The sequence below is a fragment of the Oryctolagus cuniculus genome, chromosome 3 (assembly GCF_051225735.1).
Source record: "Oryctolagus cuniculus isolate XC-2025 breed Fujian yellow rabbit chromosome 3, ASM5122573v1, whole genome shotgun sequence".
Classification (NCBI taxonomy): Eukaryota; Metazoa; Chordata; class Mammalia; order Lagomorpha; family Leporidae; genus Oryctolagus; species Oryctolagus cuniculus.
In genome coordinates this window covers 76,653,504-76,674,304 of record NC_142869.1, presented here as the reverse complement: position 1 = coordinate 76,674,304, position 20,801 = coordinate 76,653,504, and the positions used below count along the sequence as shown (strand labels likewise).

The following is a 20,801-nucleotide window of genomic DNA, read 5'->3' as shown; positions in this document are numbered from 1 at the left end:
ACTGCAATGGCAGGGATTTCTTTTCCCCATCCTGTTTTGCTTACTGCTGCAAACTTTAGAACAGTATCTGGCTCCCAGAAGCTTCTAAATGAATATTTGTTGAGTGAATGAAAAAGGAATGATATAATGCCTTCTTCATGTGTAAACATAAGGCCTTAATAAGCTTGGACAAGGAGCCTATGTAAAGCATGGACCCTTCTAATTTCATACAACAGTGTAAATATATCTTAGGGAAGTAAACTAATTCATGAGTACTTTTTTAGTGTTGATGCATTACTAGACACAAAGAGAAAACTGGCAAACTTATTTTGTAATATATCTACCAGAAAAAGAAGGAAGCCAGATCCAAAAGAAATATATGTGCCAAATGTGTTATGTACTGAACAGGAAGGCAGGTCTCCTCACAGGGACAGAGGAAAAGTTAAGTCTGTACGGGGAGTGGCTTGACTGGGCAAATCTCTAATTATTCCTCTTACAAGACAGTAGGACAGGGGACTTCATGATCTGACAAGTAGCGAAATATTAAAATCTTCCATACCAGTAGGTAAGCCACCGCAGTCAAACTCCTACCTCCCCTGCCCACTACACACATCCGTTTACTCTGGTTTTTCCTCCAAAACTCTCCAGACCTCTCTATCATCCAACAAGAAAGGAGGTAAATCCTGCCACCCAGACCCAGATTTTGAATCAGAGTCACAGAAGACAATTCTGGTTAAAACTTGTGCTCAGGGGCCAGCGCTGTGGCACAGCAGGTTACTGCCCTGGCCTGAATCGCAGGCATCCCATATGGGCACCGGGTTCTAGTCCGGGCTGCTCCACTTCCAATCTAGCTCTCTGCTATGGCCTGCGAAAGCAGTAGAAGATGGACCAAGTCCTTGGGTCCCTGCACCTGCATGGGAGACCTGGAAGAATCTCCTGGCTCTTGGCTTCAGATGGGTGCAGCTCTGGCCATTGAGGCCATCTGGGGAGTGAACCAGCAAATGGAAGACCTCTCTGTCTCCACCTCTCTATATAACTCTGTCTTCAAATAAATAAAATAAATCTTAAACATACACACACACACACACACACACACACAAACTTGTGATCATCCCCCCAGGGTGGATCACTGGGGAGTGGACACTGGAAGAAATTCAAGATAAGGGATGTCTGCAAAAAAGAGAAATGCAAAGGAGAATTAGCAATATTTAAATTTTCTTTTATTATTTATTTGACAGGTAGAGTTATAGACAGAGAGACACAGAGAGGACAGAAAGGTCTTCCTTCCATTGGTTCACTCCCCAAATGGTTGCTATGGCCGGCAATGCGCCGATCCGAAGCCAGGAGGCAGGTGCTTCCTCCTGGTCTCCCATGAGGGTGCAGGGGCCCAAGCACTTAGGCCATCCTCCACTGCCTTCCTGGGCCACAGCAGAGAGCTGGACTGGAAGAGGAGCAACTGGAACTAGAACCCAACGCCCATATGGGATGCTGGCGCCGCAGGTAGAGGATTAACCAAGTGAGCCACAGCGCTGGCCCCAGCAATATTAAAATTTTTTAAGAAAAATATAAAGTCAAAAAGAAAAAGCTCTTTGCTAATGATGTCTCTGTATTCTGAAACGCTTACTTGATATTTATTAAAGTAACAAATTTAGGGATCCTCAGGGGAAACACTAGAAGTTCTTCTAAAATAATGTGGCACTTCACTTTTTAAAATATTTACCCAAAAACTAAAGGCAGATTTCATTTTCTTACTGAGTTGACTTGTGTACCGCTCTGTGAAAACACGCACCACTCATAACAGACCCAGCTTATCAGCAAAGGGCAGCAGGTGATTAACAAGTACATGAAGTAATGGCAGCATTTGATTTGCCTGCTAGTTTCATGCTTTCCCTGTTTTGACTCACTGCTTTCATCAGACATATGAGAAAGCTGTTTCACCTTTAGGTCACATTCTCAATCTCTTATTGGCTTTTCATTATGTGATAAAAGCAGTTATGACACCCAAGTTTCTCAAGTGTCTGTTAAGGGGGCAAAATGCTTAAATTTTGGCTTCAATCAAGCAGCCACCATAGATAAAAGGGAGGGGGATTTATACAGACTCAAAAATTTATATTACTCTATCCATAACTCAAAGACAGAATAATCACAGATAATCTTTCATTTATCAGCCTAGAAGTCTTAAAATATGTGATTTTTACAAGATATTTATATTTCCATGGATAAAGAATTTAAACTTTGTCAAGATAAACAAATTTAAATTTTATAAAAACTAAATGTTTTCAACAAGAATTGATAAAACAGTTTAGGAGTGCATGTTGAAAAGGCAAAGGCAAAGCTATGAACACTTCTGGAAGTATTATGATTTATAAACTTGCTCTGGAAAACTCACTTTGCTTGCCCCGTTCTACAGGTATATCATGATGATAAATGTACATTTCTAGAGGTGCAATTTGGATCAAAGAGACTAAGAATGATGACATTAGAAGAGAACATGGTACTTACTGAAATAGACATGTGCCCTGTCTAGCTGGATTCCATACTGTGATTAATGATTTAAACATACTAAAGTTAATGACAACATAAATTTATTAATTGGTGTAAGATAGTCTAAAGGCAAGAGTTTTGAAGAACTAACAACAGTAAATTTAGATCAATCAGTAATAGATTAATTTGGCATGCTTTGCTTTGAGATAGGAGTAATATATCAGTGTTAGCAAGCAGTAAAAGAAAGTTTAATATACACATTTTGTTGTTGTATACCACAGAAAAGCAAGAAGTTGCTTATTTCTTTTTATAAACAGAGACATTGAAAAAAATTAAAATCACCTAAGAAATGGCCAAAGAAATTAAACTAACAAAAATCAAACCTGGAGTTATTTTGTATTAACTGAAGAATCACTATCAAGACAAAGAATGAAGGATTCCCAGGCCTTGCACAGGAAATGTTCTACACTAGTACTGCAGAACGTTCACTGGAGAGATGAGCATTTGGCATGCAGCAGTTAAGATGCTGTTTGAGATTCCTCTATCCTGTTTCAGAGTGCCTGGGTTAGCGCCACTTCAGATCTGGCTTCTCGCTAATGCACACCCTGGAAGGTAGCATGTCTTTGTGTTCCTGGAACCCATGTGGAAGAACTGGATGGAGTTCTGGGCTCCTGACGTCAGCCTAGTCCAGGATCAGCCCCAACTGTTATGGGCAACTGGGGAGTCAACTAGCAGATGGACGTTCTCTTTTTGGAATAAATATAAACAAATAAACTTTTTAAAAGTTCATGGAAAATGGAATTAAATACGTTTATTTTGCTGCAAAAAGTTTTTGAAACTCATGAATAGTTTTTTCATAACACACTTTTCATGAACTTTAAACATTTTATTTGAGAGACAGAAAACTTCCATCACCTGGTTCACCCCTAAATGCTCACAAGGAGCCAGGCTGAACTCAATTCTGGTTTCCCATGTGGGTGGCACAGATGCCATCACTTGAGCTGTCACCTGTTGCCTCCAAGAATGTACATGAACAATAACCTGGAATTGGGAGTGAAAGCGGGACTAGGACCCAGTCACTCTGATATAGGACAAGGGTATTCCAACTGGCATCTTAACCACTAGGTCAAATGCCCACACTGTTTATGAATTTTTGGAAGCTTTACATAATATAGGGATTTCAAATTTTTTGCTCTAAAATAAATATCTTTTATTTTCTATGTAATTTTTGAGGTATCTTCATCTATCTATTGAAAACATCTTTTTCTTAGGGAATGCCTGCAGGAAAAGGAAGGGCATGTAAATTAGAAGACTTTCATATTTCTAAATAGATAAGAACCTAGGGAGCTGGTGTGCAGTGCTGAATATACACAGAATAGACATGTCTAACACAGAGGACTGGAGAGGCTCCAAACCCAAGAATGACTAATGTTAGAAAGCAGACTTACTAGCCGGTGCTGCGGCTCACTAGGCTAATCCTCCGCCTTGCAGCGCCAGCACACCGGGTTCTAGTCCCGGTCGGGGTGCCGGATTCTGTCCCGGTTGCCCCTCTTCCAGGCCAGCTCTCTGCTGTGGCCAGGGAGTGCAGTGAAGGATGGCCCAAGTCCTTGGGCCCTGCACCCCATGGGAGACCAGGATAAGTACCTGGCTCCTGACATCAGATCAGCATGGTGCGCCAGCCGCAGCGCACAGGCCGCGGCAGCCATTGGAGGGTGAACCAACGGCAAATGAACAACTTAATACATTATCCCTCTTAGTAGTTTTTTTGTTTGTTCTACCTAATATGACTGGTTTAATTCTGTAATTAATACACAGTTATTCTTAAGTGTTGAAAATTAACTGAAATGTGATCCCTGTTAAACATAAGAGTGGGAATAAGAGAGGGAAGAGATGTATAATTTGGGACATGCTCAAGCTGACTTGCCCCAAATGGTAGAGTTAGAAACATACCAGGGGATTCCAATTCAATCCCATCAAGGTGGCATGTACCAATGCCATCTCACTATTCCAAGTGATCAATTTCAGTTCACAATTGATCATAATGAAAGGACTAAGACTCAAAGGGAGCACATAAACAAGTCTAGTACCTGCTAACAATAACCGATAGAATAAATAAAGGGGAGAGTGATCCAACATGGGAAGTGAGATACGCAGCAGACTCATAGAATGGCAGATGTCCTAAATGGCACTCTGGCCTCAGAATCAGCCCTAAAGGCATTCGGATCTGGCTGAAAAGCCCATGAGAGTATTTCAGGCATGGAAAGCCAAGACACTCTGGCAAAAGATCTCTGTGAGTGAGATCCCAGTGGAAAGAACAGGTCTTCAAAGAAGGAGGTACCTTTCTCTGAAGGGAGGAGAGAACCTCCACTTTGACTATGACCTTGTCTAAACAAGATAAGAATCGGCTTCCATAGCCTTGGAAACTCATGACTGGAGCATAGGGAGATTACTGATGCCATAGACAGGAGTGTCAATTGGTAAAGTCAACAACAGGAGTCACTGTGCACTTACTCCTCATGTAGGATCTCTGTCCTTAATGTGCTGTGCATTGAGATTTAATGCTATAACGAGTACTCAAACAATATATTTCACTTTGTGTTTCTATGGGGGTGCAAACTGTTGAAATCTTTACTTAATGCATACTAAACTGATCCTCTGTAAAAAAAAAAAAAAAAAAAAAGAAATTATCAACTCCCAACTTGACTCTCACTGGGATTAAACATGACAATAGGTCTGATCTGATTTCATCATCATTTAAAAAAATCATCTATTATTTTTCACTTTATGTTTCTGTGTGGGAGCAAACTGTTGAAATCCTTAATGTATACTAAGCTGATCTTCTGTATATTAAGATAATCGAAAATGAATCTTGATGTGAATGGAAGGGGAGAGGGAGTGGGAAAGGGGAGGGTTGTGGGTGGGAGGGACGGTATGGGGGGGAAGCCATTGTAATCCATAAGCTGTACTTTGGAAATTTATATTCATTAAATAAAAGTTAAAAAAAAGAAAAAAATATCAACTTTGAAAGTCAAATAAAAATAATGAAAATAATTTTTAAAATATCTACTTTGAAAGTCAAATAAAAAAATAAAATAAAAAAAAAGAAAAAGAAAAAAAAAGAAAGCAGACTTACTAACTACCATGGTTATTTAAGTAACACACATCATGCATTTCCATTTAGAATGTTTAAAATTTTAAAAGGCTAGAAAGGCCACTGATGCCTAAGCAGCAACATTCTTAAATCTGTGTGTGTGTATGCACTTCAGAAGTATGCCCCTCCTAACAGTCTTCCAACAGTTCTATTCTGGAATCAAACTGCCTACTGTTTTTGAATGTAAATTTGCCTTCATTGCCAAGAGGCTAACAAGAGGGTCTGCAAGCTGGAAAGCAGCCTACCCATGGTTACCAATCAGATGAGTCTTATAGTCAACACCAGAGGGTTAAACCTGGAAGCATGCCATTTATTGCCTCTGTGACCTTCAATCTTGTCATCTATGAAAGGAAACTTAATAGTACCTATGTTGAAAGAGGAAGGTATGCTCCTTATGATGTATGCAAACAGCACCTAGCATATAGTACATACTCCATAGAAACGAGCTGACATTACTACATGTAATTTAGCTGTTAAAGTATATGAAAGTGAAAATGTTTCTGTAAATAAAATGAGAGTTACTGTGTTTAGAGTGAAAAGTATGGCTAAAAGGAAGTATTTAATACTATGCTTTCTCTTTGGTGATAGTGCTGCTGGGGTTTTATTGGAATCAATCTCAAGATAACCAACCTTAAACTCCACCAGTGCGCCAAGGTCAGGGACTTGTGCTTAGTCCACCGCATAATTTTGTTGTGTGTCTAAAGTCCTCCACATGCATGTCACTTCATCATACCATAAAGGCTTTAACAGAACACTATTTTGTTAAATTTAATGATGAGTAAACATGTGCATTAGTGTATAAAAATTTGAAAGTTTTTAGTAAATTTAAAAGGAAGAATTAGAATTAAAAAACTGCTTATAACTGTCTATAGTGTTTAACACCAGGATATATTTTATTTAAGTATGACTACATTTTTAAGTAGAAGTTCAGATAAAATTATGTTTTACAAAATGAGGAAGCAGGTTTCTACTTACTAGGAGAAACTGTTTTAGTTAATTATTAGAGATATTCAATTATTTACTTTAGTAAGTTCAGTTAGAGTCACTGGTAAGTCTGCCTGCCAATAGAGAAACCTGCTCCTCTAACAGGAATGCACATCGCCAAATTTTACGGTCTGTGAAATGTAACTAGTACAAGGAAAAACAATTCACACAAAAGTGACAAGGTCAGCTTGAAAGTCATGCCAGAGTTGATCTCCCAGAATTCACACTCAGATCAGAATCTACTGGTTCAACATGGAACTACCTTTAGCTGAAGAATTAAATGGCATTCAACAGATTCACTAAGCACTACTTCCATACTAGTTTTTAGATCATTTTAATCACAGATGAATATTAAGACACAAGGCAATGAAAACAATATACCTTACATAAAAGAATGAAACACAAAAAGAAAAATAAGAAAAAAATCAAGTTAAGGGATATGTTTAAAATATGATTTACATCTGTGGAGAGGGGTGGAGTCAGTGGACAGAAAATAAGTAATCCCACAAAACTGTCTTAGGGGGTGGGTGCTGTGCTGCAGTAGGTTAAGCTGGTTTTTGGGATCCCGGCACCTGGAAGGCAGCAGATGTGGGCCCAAGTACTTGGCTTCCTGCCATCGACATAGCAGGCCTGGATGGAGTTTCTGGCTCCTGGCTTTGGCCTGACTCAGCCCTGGCTGATGCAGATATTCAGTGAATAAACCAGCAGATGACAGATAACTCTTTTTCTTACCCCCATATCTTAGAATTGCTATGAAGTTTGCCCAGATTAACTGTAACTACAAATTATGTTCCAATGACTGAATTTTCTGTTTAGATGAAGGTAAAGGTTTTACTCTTGCTAGAAAAATGCTGAAGGTATTTTACAAATTAGACAAACAAGCAACTTAATTTCAATATTTACATTATTAGACTCATCTACATATACTACAATGAAGGTAATATAGAAGTATGAGGTACTGAATTTGTAAAATAGGAAAAGCTGGTGAAAGCAAATTTACTGTTAATTTGATTGTAAAATGAGCACAATATCACAAAAGATATAAACAATACATACACTGATTTGTAAAAAATGAAAAAATCACTGAATCTAGCAAATATGATACCATATAGAATGTTGACATCCAACTTTTCACATATCTTTTACAACCATTCACATGCACACACACATACACACCCACCACAGATGCCAGCTTTTTTTCTTTGTTATGGATTTTTAAAAGCAAAATACTATCTTTGGTGGGGCAGGGTAAGGTTATTTCTCAAGTCCCGAGCCTCCTTATTGTGTATAATAGTACTTTTACTCTTTGCGTGGAAATTTCTCCCTGTTCCTAAAAAACCTAATGCATATATATTCTATTTTCTTATTCTCTTTAGAACCCTGCTTTAAGATTCTCCATTGATAGCATGCTGAAAGTCTTTAGTTATCTAGGTCAACAAAGACTAAGAATAATTGTATCACGTCAAAATGAAGCAATGTGAGATACAAGAGAAGGGTGTCAGGCAGCAGAAATCTGTAATTAGGGGCAGGAGAAGTAGGATAGTAGTACCAGGGTGTGGGGCTCCTAAATCTACACTACGTAAGCAGTCAGCCCCTCTGCCAACTTTAGTTCAGCTACTGTCTATCTGCTGGAATAAATACTATGAGAGGAAGCAATGAGAACAGAATGGGATTCACTTACAGGTGTTCTAAATACCACCACCACCACCACCGTACCTTGTCCCTTTTTAGTTTCTAACTAAAATCAAACCTATTCAGAGGATTCTGAGTGTCCAATCTCACCACTATACCTCATCAAAATCATCTACTTTAAGAATAATTATTGGCCAATGGTGACATTTATACACTCTGGTTAATAAGCTCATAAGCCTGAGAATGTCTTTATCCAGCTTTAGTCTTCTACCTCTTTTTAGTGATGTCCATGCATTTGTGTTGACTTTTGTGTCATAGTCAGGAGTTTGGGGAGAAAGATGCCAGCTACTCAATGTTTTATTATGCTACTGTACATGAGGTTTCAGAAATCTTCAACAGGGTGGGGACCAAGATTTGGCTAACACTCATCAAACCAAAGCTACACCAGAATGCACCTTCCTCTGTCAAAGGTCAATTCTGAAAGATAACAAAATAATAATAATTTCAAAATACCAGAGTTGGAAAAGACTTTGATAAATTTAGTTATAAATTCTTATTCTGCAGAAGACAAAACCAAGCCATATAGAAGTTCAACAAAGATGATGAGGAAAAGAAAAAAAAGGAGAATGACAATAATGAACAACATAAAAGATCTAAAAGTAGAATCCAAGACTCTCTGATGCCAGGAGAGGGATGCTTCTGCCTCAATATACTTTCTTTCCTGCCCTTCTCCACGCAGTTGATGTTGGTATGGGAGCATCACAAGTTTTACAACCTGTGTATGTCTTTGAAGAGATTCTGTATTTCTCTTCCTGAGGCAACCTGGACTTTCATCTCAACAACACTTTGAGATAGCACAGAATCAAATGTTATTTTGTCTCTCTTAGTTTATAACAATTTTTTAAAGCCCAGAGATGAAGGCCTAGCACTGAAATTCATCTTGGATGGCAAAAGACAAGACTGAACCAAGAGAAAGTAGATCCCAGGATCAAGTTTAAAAGACTTAGTGGTTGGGGCCAGTGCTGTGGCACAGTGGTTAAGACACCACTTGTGGCGTTGGGTGCCAGTTCTAGTCCTGGCCACTCCATTTCCGATCCAGCTCCCAGCTTGTGGCCCAGGAAAGCAGTGGAGGATGGCCCAAGTGCTTGGGCGCCTGCACCCATGTGGGAGACCCAGAAGAAGCTACTGGCTCCTGGCTATGGATCAACCCAGATCCAACCTTGTGGCCATTTGGGGAGTAAACCAGTAGATGGAAGACCTCTCTCTCTGTCTCTCCCTCTCTAACTCTGCCTCTCAAATAAATCCTTAAAAAAATAAAAGACTTGATGGTAGTGGTAGCCACATTCTTTGAGATGATGATGAACAGGAGACAGGTGTTTCTGGGGACAAAGAAGGAAGAGTACAACATTGCTACCCACATGTTAACCGAGTGTAGAACCAAAGTAGCAGTCAAGGGAAAAAATGGAGACCAAACCATTTCATCTCAGAGAGAAGGCATCAAAGGAAGTTTGGCAGGCTTTATCCAAGCAACCCCATAAGCTTATCACCATGATTCCAAGAAAGAGGCTTGTTTCTCTCTACCTAAGTCTCTGTAAACATCTATCTCCCTATGACATCTCAAACACTGTAGTAGTAGAGAGGTTAAGTAAACTGCTTACAAACAGAACTGATACAGGAAGCCGCCTAATACCATTTTCAATGCTGTTTTATCAATTCTATATGCAACTTCTAAGAGGTACAGTTTCGTATATACAGATACATAAGAGAAACCCAAAGTAATTCCACAAATGACCTACTTATTTTTAAATATTTTTATTTAAAGTTTAGCAACTTTAGAGCGAGCATAGTTCTTTTATATCAGAGGTAAAAGTGGCAGAAACCTAAAACATAGGGTCCAGTGTTGTGATGCAGGAGGTTAAGGTGCTGTCTGCAATAATAGCATTTCATACAGCTGCTGTTTCAAGTCCTGGCTGCAGCACTTCTGATTCAGTCCCCTGCTAATGTGCCTGGGATGGTAGTGGAAGATGGCCTAAGTGCACTGACTTCTGCACCCATGTGGGAGAACTGGATGAAGCTCCCGGCTTTGTTTTGGCCTGCCCCCTGCCATTGTGGCCATTTGAGGAGTAAACTAGCGGATAGAAGATCTGTCTCTAGCTCTCTCATTAATTCTGCCATTGAAGTAAATTAATAAATCTTTTTTTTATTTTCAAAATAAATCTAAAACATAATGTCCCAGAATACTTCTGCCAGGATTAAAAGTGTAATGTGCTTAGAACTCTGCCTACAACATTAACAAGTACTTCAGCATTTACCACCATTACTTTTGTTGCTGTGATTATGATCCTTTGAAAATATGACAACTACAATGGCCAAGTATGCATTGTATCCGGGAAAGCCTTAAAAAGGGAAGCAGACTAAATATTATATTGTGCTGGTACATTTCTCTACTGAATGAAAGCAGTCATATTTTTGGAAGTATAGACAGCTGTATTCCGTATATCACACTGAAACACCATGGTAACCACTGTTTCTAGGCAATTGTAGAATTCTATGTGTGTGTGGTCCACTTTCTTTCTTTCTTTTTTTTTTTTTTTTTTTTGACAGGCAGAGTAGACAGTGAGAGAGAGAGAGACAGAGAGAAAGGTCTTCCTTTCCGTTGGTTCACCCCCCAAATGGCCGCCACAGCCGGTGCGCTGCACCGATCCGAAGCCAGGAGCCAGGTACCTCCTCCTGGTCTCCTATGCGGGTGCAGGGCCCAAGCACTTAGGACATCCTCCACTGCACTCCCAGGCCACAGCAGAGAACTGGACTGGAAGAGGAGCAACCAGGACGGAATCTAGAGCCCTGAACGGGACTAGAACCTGGGGTACCAGCGCCACAGGCGGAGGATTAGCCAAGTGAGCCGCAGCACTGGCCTGGTCCACTTTCTATATAAGACAACGACAGTGGAGTAGAAAATAAATGTTATGTAATAGCCTGAATAAAAAATAAAAAGTAGTATGTATGTTTATACATATATGTGTACATGTATATAATAGAGAAATGCAACCTTAATTACTTTGTGTAAAATACCTAGGTTTAAAATTCATTAAGTAAAAATAAAAATATACATTTGCAAATTTCATAAATATGTGACATTAAATCATCTTACCTGCTTATAAACTGTAATATATACTAAAAACATAAAACTGGGTAAAAGGTTAATAATGTAGAAGAACATTTTTTAAAAATTTAGACAGTTATTATACTCTAGATATTGAATTTCACTTGCATAACACTAGATTGCAAAAAGTTTTGATTTCTCAATATGAGTGTTTGTCTGTAGCAGGATGCAAAACGAGACCAAAGAAAGATCATTCTTTAGTGGAATGTGTTTCCAGTCACAATCCAATACCCTTAAAAAATTAATGTGCCATGCTATTAGGGGAAAATTGTTTGATGCTACCTCTATATAATTCCAAGCAGCAAGGCCGTGCCAATGTGTCAAATATAAAATTTTCTAAAAAGGTTTCTGCGAGTTCTATGGTCAAGATCACCCACAACTTCTGTCCAATTCTTTCCCTTCCTGAAACAAAACAGCCTGAAGAGGCTTATTGGTTAATAAGACCAGAATGTCCTTTGGCTACCGATTAAATGTGCTCTTCATAGACCCTTTCTTGGTCAGCATGTGCAGAAATTAGGTTTATGAACTTAGTTTCAACCCCAGAATTCAATATCACTTTTTGTTTAAGTGAATATCATTGCATTTTCTACTTCCTCTTTCAAAATGACAATCTTATTGTGAGTAACTGTTTACATATTATATAGTAATGCAGGCAATATGGCTAATGTAAATAGCAGGATGACCTGACATATGTATCTTGTTGTGGAAATGGTATTTCAAGTCATTAGGCAGTATCATATTCACAAAATGAAGTATCAAGAGGAAGTTCCAGAAAATTTTTAATTGGAAAATTTTCTTTATCAAATGAACATTACCAAAGAAGACAGAATATTGATCTTTACAGGGTAAATGTGAAGACTGGAATCATGTGAAAGAGAGTACAGATAAATTTAGGGACAAGAAAATGATACTGGCTGGCGCTGCGGCTCACTAGGCTAATCCTCCGCCTGAGGTGCCGGCACCCCAGGTTCTGGTCCCAGCTGGGGCGCCGGTACTGTCCGGTTGCTCCTCTTCCAGTCCAGCTCTCTGCTGTGGCCCGGGAAGACAGTGGGGGATGGCCCAGGTGCTTGGGTCCTGCACCCGCATGGGAGACCAGGAGGAAGCACCTGGCTCCTGGCTTCTGATCAGTGCAGCGCGCCAGCCGTAGTGGCCATTTGGGGGGGGGTGAACCAACGGAAAGAAGACCTTTCTCTCTGCCTCTAACACTGCCTGTACAAAAAAAAAAAAAAAAAAAAAAAAAAAAAAAAAAAAAAAAAAAAAAAAAAAAAAACCAAGATACTGTAGTAATGACACTGAAATAGTATTCCATAAAATTTATTCTTTAGATGGAGAAAATAATTTTAGGTGCAGAAATATCTCATGGAAGAGTAGGATAATTTACTTGACTAACTTGGGTCTTTATTGAATCCACTTCGGAAACTACACAATTAGGTCAGAAAACCAGTAGCCTTTTTTATGGATATTTCCAGTATAAGCTGCAAAACCACTATCCAAACATTTTAATTTGCCAGTGTTGAGAAATGTCTCAGAGGATGAGGCAAGTTATTAAATAGGAACAGCCAAAAAAGTAATAAATAGACATAGCTGAGAATTTGTTTCCAAACTCCAGATAGATTCACTAGTTGATAAGCCTTGACCAACACAAACATCATGCCCTTAAACGAACACCCAAAGGAAAGTTCCGTATGAATAAAACTGCTAATTGTATAAATCATTTTGTCATTTATTGCTGATATATGTCTCCAAATCTGTATCACCTTGTCTACAAAATTCGAACATTTGCTATTTTAATATACTCAATATTTTATTTCTGCTTTATTAATGGATGCTTTGGGGAGGAACACTGAAAAATCAGAATGTTGTACCTCTATTAAACAGCACACCCTTGTGGTCTATTTTGCATTACTACCTCACAATTTTTATGTTGTAAATTTAAAATCAATAAAAAGGAATAAATAAATATTACAAAGACTATAGAAATGAAAGGATACAAGTATATCCATAATTCTTCATGTTTTTATAAACTATTTGGTCAGACTTTTTCTATTAGTTATGTTTTTCCCAACAAAAGCACATTTTTTAATCACTAAGTAGTTAGCTTTTGACATTTTAAAATCAAAACTAAATTGTTAAAACGGATATAAAACGCTTATATTGATAATGACTATCTCCGATTTTAAATTTTAAAAAAAGTAAACAGTAAAATTCACCCCCAAAGTTCACATTTTGTTAAATTTTCAGAATACCTACATCTGGCTATATTAAAAATTTCAACTTAAGGGTAAATTATATTTACTTACATTATTTAATACACATATTGTTGTTGGTCTTAAGATTTAAACATAACATTTTAGAAGCTTAAGAAGAATACTGCTTAAAATCATGTGGTCCAATTTCTATAAAACTAAATATAAACAAATTTTATATTATCCATGTACTTCTGAAAATTTATCAGATATGAAAATGAAATACTGAAACTTGTGAAGTAACTATGAAGTAACAAAGAACTATATATTCTCTCCATATATACTCAACCTGACAATGTAAAAGCTGTAGTTAATATTTATTTAACAAGTTTCTTGAACATCTACTATGTTCCAGAATTTTACAAAACACAATTCTTGCCATATGGCTAAGTAGAGGTAAAAGTAAAAATTTAACAATGCTATAAGCTTTAAACAACAATAATATAATTATTAAAGATTTATTTATTTATTTAAAAGTCAGAGTTACATAGAGAGGAGAGAGAGATGGGGAGGGAGAGGGAGAAAGAGACAGAGAGAGAGAGATCTACCATCCACTTGTTCACTCCCTAGATGGCTGCAACGGCCGCAGGTGGGCCAGACCATTAGCAGGGAGCTTGATCGGGATCGGAAGTGGAGCAGCCAGGAAACAAACTGGTGCCCTATGGGATGCTGGCATCGCAGGCAGCAGCTTTACCTGCTATGTCACGATGCTGACCCCAACAATATAATTCCAATGTTTATTTTTATATGATGGGGTAAGTAAATCATGTCACAAACAACAATCCTTTATGTACTGATGAGGATATTCAAAATAAATCATCCAGAACCAAAAAGTGAGGTATATCATAACTGCAAGCTGCCTATGACCACCTAGCAAAAATAGTAAGTATCAGGAGTATTGGTGAATATGCATACCTTGTTCCTGGAAGGATAGAGGTGCCCTTCAATATGGAGAATCTAGTTGGAAATTGGGCAGGAAAATGTTCACTGAATCCTCTTTACTTTTACCTTCAGAGCTATTTATTATGTAAATATACTATCTACATATACACATAAATTAAAACCAAATAAAAAGACATGGAAGAGACAAATTTAGGCTATTATTCTGTGCCAGCATCTTTAGAAAACTCTCCAGGAGGCAGGTAAAAGAGCATGAATCACTGAAATCGTGAACAAGATGGAGGTGCGGTCATTCCATCCTGCTTGGAGAGGAAACAGGATTTTATAAGAGCAAGAATGAGTCAAATATTACAAGCACCTTGAAAATGATGAGGAATTAAAATGTAAAATTAAAATTGTGACCAGCTTGTAGTGGACCCTGAATGCCCAGAAAAGCAAAGCCAGCTATCCAAAGTTCCTGTACAACACTTAAGAGTATTTGGACAAAGTATTGATTCTCTCCTTATTCTCTGCCCTTGATTTCTCTAGGAATGACTTCAGCAGAGGGAATAGATGATATTATAATGTGAGACTTAATGAAATATGAAGAAAATAGCAAAGATGATCTAGAGCTTTTCCATTTGAGGGAAAAAATGAGTTGCACTTTAAGACGCTCTTTTCCAGGTAGTGACAAGTCAGCAAGCAACCATGATTTCAATCTGGAACTGCAACAACAGTGAGACTGAGATTATAAAGGTGATCATTAGTTTCCTGGCGGTACTGTAGCAAATCGCATAATTAGGTGGCTTAAAACAACAGAAATTCATTCCTCCCTAGTTCTGAAGGCTGGAAGTCTGAAATCACGGTGCTGGCAAGGCCACGCTGCTTTGGAAGGCAAAATGGGATGATACCCTCTTGCTGCCTGCAGCTTCCGGCAGCTCCAAGAAGGCCACGGCCGTGGCAGTGTAATGCAAGCCTCTGTCCCACCTTCAAGGTCCCTTCTCCTCTGTCTTCTCTTCTTATAAAGACACCAGTCATTGGATTTGGGTCCAACTTAATACCAAGATGATCTCATCTCTACATCCTCAACTTGATTATGTCTTCAAAAATTTTTTCTAAGTAAGATCACATTCATGGGTATTAGGAGTTAGGATTTAACAAACATCTTTTGAGGGGATAATATTTAAGCCACTCTTGTTGACAGCCATCAGCTCAGTAACTCAATAAAACACAGACATCTTCTCTGAAAGTCTATAGTGAATACAGGCCAATTGGGTTCAGGTACTTCCAAATGAAAAACAAACAAACACACACACAAACAAAACACACGCACACACACACACAACACAAAATCCAAAAGTCCAGAAAGGTCAGATTAAGAAGAGTATCTAGACCAAGAAGGAGGCTAAAACAGAAGAAGGAGGGGTGACTGATTGTCAAATATGCCCAAGAAGTTAAGGAAATTCATGCCGGGATGCCTAGGAAAGCACACATTCAAGTGTATGCACACACAATGACAAACAAAACCACCGTTCATAATTAAGAATTTGCGTAATGAATACATTTTTTTAAAAAAGGTTTTTCATCTTCTCTAGGGAAAAACAAATAATTCAGGGTCCCACTGAACAATACATCAAAGAACTATCCAGATGTCCAGATCAAAAGAAAAAATAATTAGAAAATTCTATAAAGATGTGCAGTTTGCCAAAGGCAACACACTAAAAAAAAAAAAAAAAAAAAAAAAAGATTACTTAACACAGGGCACCAACTGGTCATACAGCAGAGGGTGAGAGTCCAAAGAAACGGCTTTCAGTGAGGTCACTGGTAGCACAGCCCAGAATTCTAAGCAGCAGACTACTGGAAAGTCAGAGGAAGCCTCTCGGGACGCAAGCACAGAGGAAGTTTACTGGAATAGACTGGATGAGGACAGCCGGACTAAAAATCAGTGAGCAGGCGCCAAGATTTCTTTCTCCACAAAGAGAAAGGCTTCGGGAGTTACTCGAGAATATAATTTATACCCTTATAATGTAGTTTTATGGTAATTAGAATATAAAACAGTTCTGAAAATGTTACTTTATCCTATGAAGAAACAAAACAGGGCTACAAGGATGAAAGGCAGACTCTGGATCTCTGACTTGGTCCCTGCTTACCTCATTTAGTCTCTGTTTCCTACTCCGGCCCAGGCATGCCATAGTCTTCAACAAGTTCTCTGAACAGGGTTCCTTTGCCTGACTCATGCACTCACACACATATTGTAAGACTGAACTAAAGAATCCTATCCTGCAAAACTGCACCCAAACACCAGTTATCCCAGAAAACTGCCAGTAAATAATTTTACCATTTGAAAAAGTGATCTTCCTGATTTTTAAGATGAGACTTAATACCATAACAGTAGACAAGAAAATCTTAGTAGAATTAAGACAATTTAGTAGATATTTTCCAAGTAACTATTAATGTTAAGATTGTTCTTTCCCGAGGCTGGTGCTGTGGTACAGTGGGTTAAAGCCCTAACCTGAAGCACCGGGCTCCCATATGGGCGCCGATTCTAGTCCTGGCTGCTCCTCTTCCAATCCAGCTCTCTGCTATGGTCTGGGAAAGCAGTAGAAGATGGCCCAAGTTCTTGGGCCCCTGCACCCACGTTGGAGAACTGGAAGAAGCTCCTGGCTTCGGATCAGCACAGCTCCGGCCGTTGTGGCTGTTTGGGGAGTGAACCAGCTGATGGAAGACCTATCTATCTGTCTTTACCTCTCTCTGTAACTCTTTCAAATAAATAAAATAAATCTTAAAAAAAAAAAAAAAGATTGTTCTTCCCTTTCTATCTGTTCAATTCGCTACTTTTTAAATATACCTAATAGCTTATACTTAAAAGTAGTTAAATTTTATTTTCATAAATTTTTGACTAGGAAGGCAGAGAGGCAGAGGGAGATTGAGATGGAGACTGAGAGGGAGGAGGAGGTGCAGGAGGGAAAGAGGGAAAGAGCAGGGGAGAGAGAGCTGGATCTCTGATTCACTGCTTCTTACTATCCAAATGCCTGCAACAACTGGGCGAGGCAGACACTAGGAGCAGAGCTAGAGCATGAACCTAGGTACTACAATATGGGATGAGGGTGTCCCAAGCTATGCCTGCCTCTAATTTTTTTTTTTTTTAATAAAAGAAGCATATAGGGGCCAGTACTGTGGCATAGTGGGTAAAGCTGCTGCCTACAGTGCCAGCATCGTACATGGACTCAGTTTGAGTCCTGGCTGCTCCACTTTCCCATCCAGCTCTCTGCTATGGCCTGAGAAAGCAGCAGAAAAAGGTCCAAGTCCTTGAGCCCCTGCACTCACATGGGAGACCCGGAAGAAGCTCCTGGCTCCTGGCTTAGGATCAGTGCAGCTCTAGCCATTGCAGCCATCTGGGGAATAAACCAGCAGATGGAAGCCCTTTCTCTTTGCCACTGCCTATCTGTAATTCTGCCTTTCAAATAAACAAATAAATCTTTAAAAAAATTAAAATGGGTGCTGGCGCTGTGGCGCAGCAGGTTAAAGCCCTGGCATCCCATGTGGGCGCTGGATCGAGTCTCTACTACTCCACTTCCCATTCAGCTCTTGCTGTGGCCTGGGAAAGTGGTAGAAAATGGACCAAGTCCTTGAGCCCCTGCACCCACGTGGGAGACCTGGAAGAAGCTCCTGGCTCCTGGCTTCGGATTGGCACAGCTCCAGCCGTTGCGCCCAAATGGGGAATGAACCATCGGATGGAAGACCTCTCTCGCTCTCTCTCTGCCTCTCCTCTCTGTGTAAGTCTTTCAAATAAATCTTAAAAAATTAAAATAAGCAAATAAATGTATATTTGGTAGGAGGTTAATTCATTTGAGCACTGAATTTACAAAGTTTGAGAGGAAAATAAAATTTTTCAACTAGATAAAAAAAATTCTCAGTGTCTCAAATATCTCAAAATTTGTTCTCAAAGTTATTCTGTTGACAACCAGCAAAATATGTTGTCTCATTTTCAATCACATTTACTTTAAAATTCATTTATATTCTTCTTTTTTATTTTTTTGACAGGCAGAGCTTAGGGAGAGAGAGAGACAGAGAGAAAGGTCTTCCTTCTGTTGGTTCACTCCCCAAATGGCACCGCGCCAATCCGAATCTAGGAGCCAGGTGCTTCCTCCTGGTCTACCATGTGGGTGCAGGGCCCAAGCACTTGGGCCATCCTCCATTGCCTTTCCGGGGCCACAGAAGAGAAATGGACTGGAAGAGGAGCAACCTGGACAGAACCCAGCACCCCAAGTGGGACTAGTACCCGAGGTACCGGCGCCACAGGCGGAGGATTAGCCTAGTGAGCCACGGCACTGGCCAAAAATTCATTTATATTCTATAAGAGTAAAGCAAGAAATGTATAAATTGGCCATGAAAAGTACTTTGCAATTGGATCCCTACAAAATGGCATTAACAGGGAAAAAAATCTGGAAATAAAGGGGAGTAATAGTAACTGTAAGGAAAAGATACAACTGGACCAGTGCTTGCTTTGAATACTGGAGTATAATGTATTTGCAATATATTCTGTGCAAGACGACTTTTTTTATTTTTAATGACAGAGTATCTGTGTACCAAGCAGACAACAGCATTTTCCCTGGAGAAAACTCAGTCAGGGAAAGAGAAGATACATGTATTCAGAAAACTACCAACAATGCTTTGCTGTTGGGAAAACAAATCACTCAAAAATAATCTTTACTTGGCCCCCTGCTACCTTGTAGGAGATCCCAGATTAAGTTCTGGGTATCCTGGCTTCATCCTGGCCCAGCCCTGGGTGTTGTGGGTATTTGGATAGTGAACCAGAGGATGGATGCTCATTTTCTGTTTCTCTCTGCCTTTCAAATATAATGAAAATAATTCAGCAAAACATTTTTTTAAAGCAAGGCCATTTCCTAATCTAAGCATCATGATCTCCTTGGTTGGGCCTTAGGAAAATAGGACTTGAGATTTATGAATATTTTATTTACTTGAATATGAAAGCTACTTAAAATGGACATTCCTCCCTACTGCATCACAGAAGCATACATACAAACTCTTCCCAGTATCAACCTTATTACTAATTATTTATTCTTATTATACATTATGACCACTGCTAGCCTTCTTAGAAGTTTCTGCAGAAAATCCCAAACAAAGTAAGAGGTTAAAAAGCAGATGTTCCCTAACGCATCCTAAAAACAAAACACAACTACGCACCTTATCATTTTCATCCACACTCGCAGCCTTCACCACGCAGGAAGCTGGTCTCTCCTGGATGCGTGCCAGGTCATGGGGCTCGCTCTGAGACGCCGGCATCGGCGGCAGCGGGGCCCGCCTCTTTTTGGGTGCGTCCGAAGGCAGTGTGTTAGAGATAAATGGCTTGGAAATGGTGTTGGACCTTGTAAAAGTTGGACGGTGCTTATTTATTAGAGGGGTTGCTGGGGCACTTGCCGTCTAAGGAGGAATTGAAAGGCAATATTTACACGTGATTTCAAGATAAAAAATACTTATCATTTACAAAGAGATTTGAAGAATCTTGCAAATGCCTCCTAAGAAAATACTCACTTGCTCCCGCTTTTTCTTACTGCGTTGAAAGAAACTGAAGAACCCTTTATTTTCCTTCTCCTTCATGAAGTCTAGGTTTTGAGATATTTGGCACGACTCTAAAATAGAAGAAAAACATCTTACTTTTGTAATGCTCATTCCCAAAATTATCTTTTACTATTTTCTCGTTAATAACATACTTAATGATGAAAGCAACTAATTACAGTCTGTTAAGAACCAGGCGCTCTGACAGGCACCTTGTATCTTATTAAATTCTCCAAGTAATAAGCAAATAGTGCTCCAATTTCACAGCAGAGGAAACTGAAGCTTAAAAAATTAAGAGACACACAGGGTCAACCATCAAAAAGTGACAGAGCTAGGATAGGATTAAATTCACTGTGATGAGTCTGTGTTTTACACATAATTCCCAACACTTCAGCTTTAAAAGTAAAAAGGGCACTGCCAACTAAATGAGATGTGAAGCTGCTGCCACACTTTGTCCCTGTGACTGTAATTTTATCTCAGCACTTATCTTGAATTTTTTTTTTCCAAAACATGAGTCGTCATGTTTAGTCAGTCTCCTGTATCTGAATTTCCTATCTGTAGATTCAATCAGCCTCAGTATTTGAAAAAACAATTACACCTATGATTAACACACACAGAGTTTTATTCTTATTATTCCTTCCAGGGATGGGGAATAATAATAATAATAATAATAATACCCGCCTGCAAAATCATTTAGTCTGGT

At 39.1% G+C, this 20,801-nt stretch overlaps 1 protein-coding gene across 24 annotated transcripts in view; it reads right to left on the bottom strand.

Moving 5' to 3' along the window:
• Positions 1 to 20,801, bottom strand: part of COBLL1 (cordon-bleu WH2 repeat protein like 1) — a 187,852-nt gene that overhangs the window by 29,386 nt on the left and 137,665 nt on the right. For all 24 annotated transcript variants that reach the window (XM_089329091.1, XM_051848576.3, XM_070070744.2 and 21 more), the window contains 2 exons: positions 20,075 to 20,172; positions 19,727 to 19,963 (listed from right to left, as the gene is read on the bottom strand). In XM_089329091.1, coding sequence (XP_089185217.1) covers positions 19,727 to 19,963; positions 20,075 to 20,172 — 335 coding nt within the window. The remainder of the gene's footprint in view (positions 1 to 19,726; positions 19,964 to 20,074; positions 20,173 to 20,801) is intronic.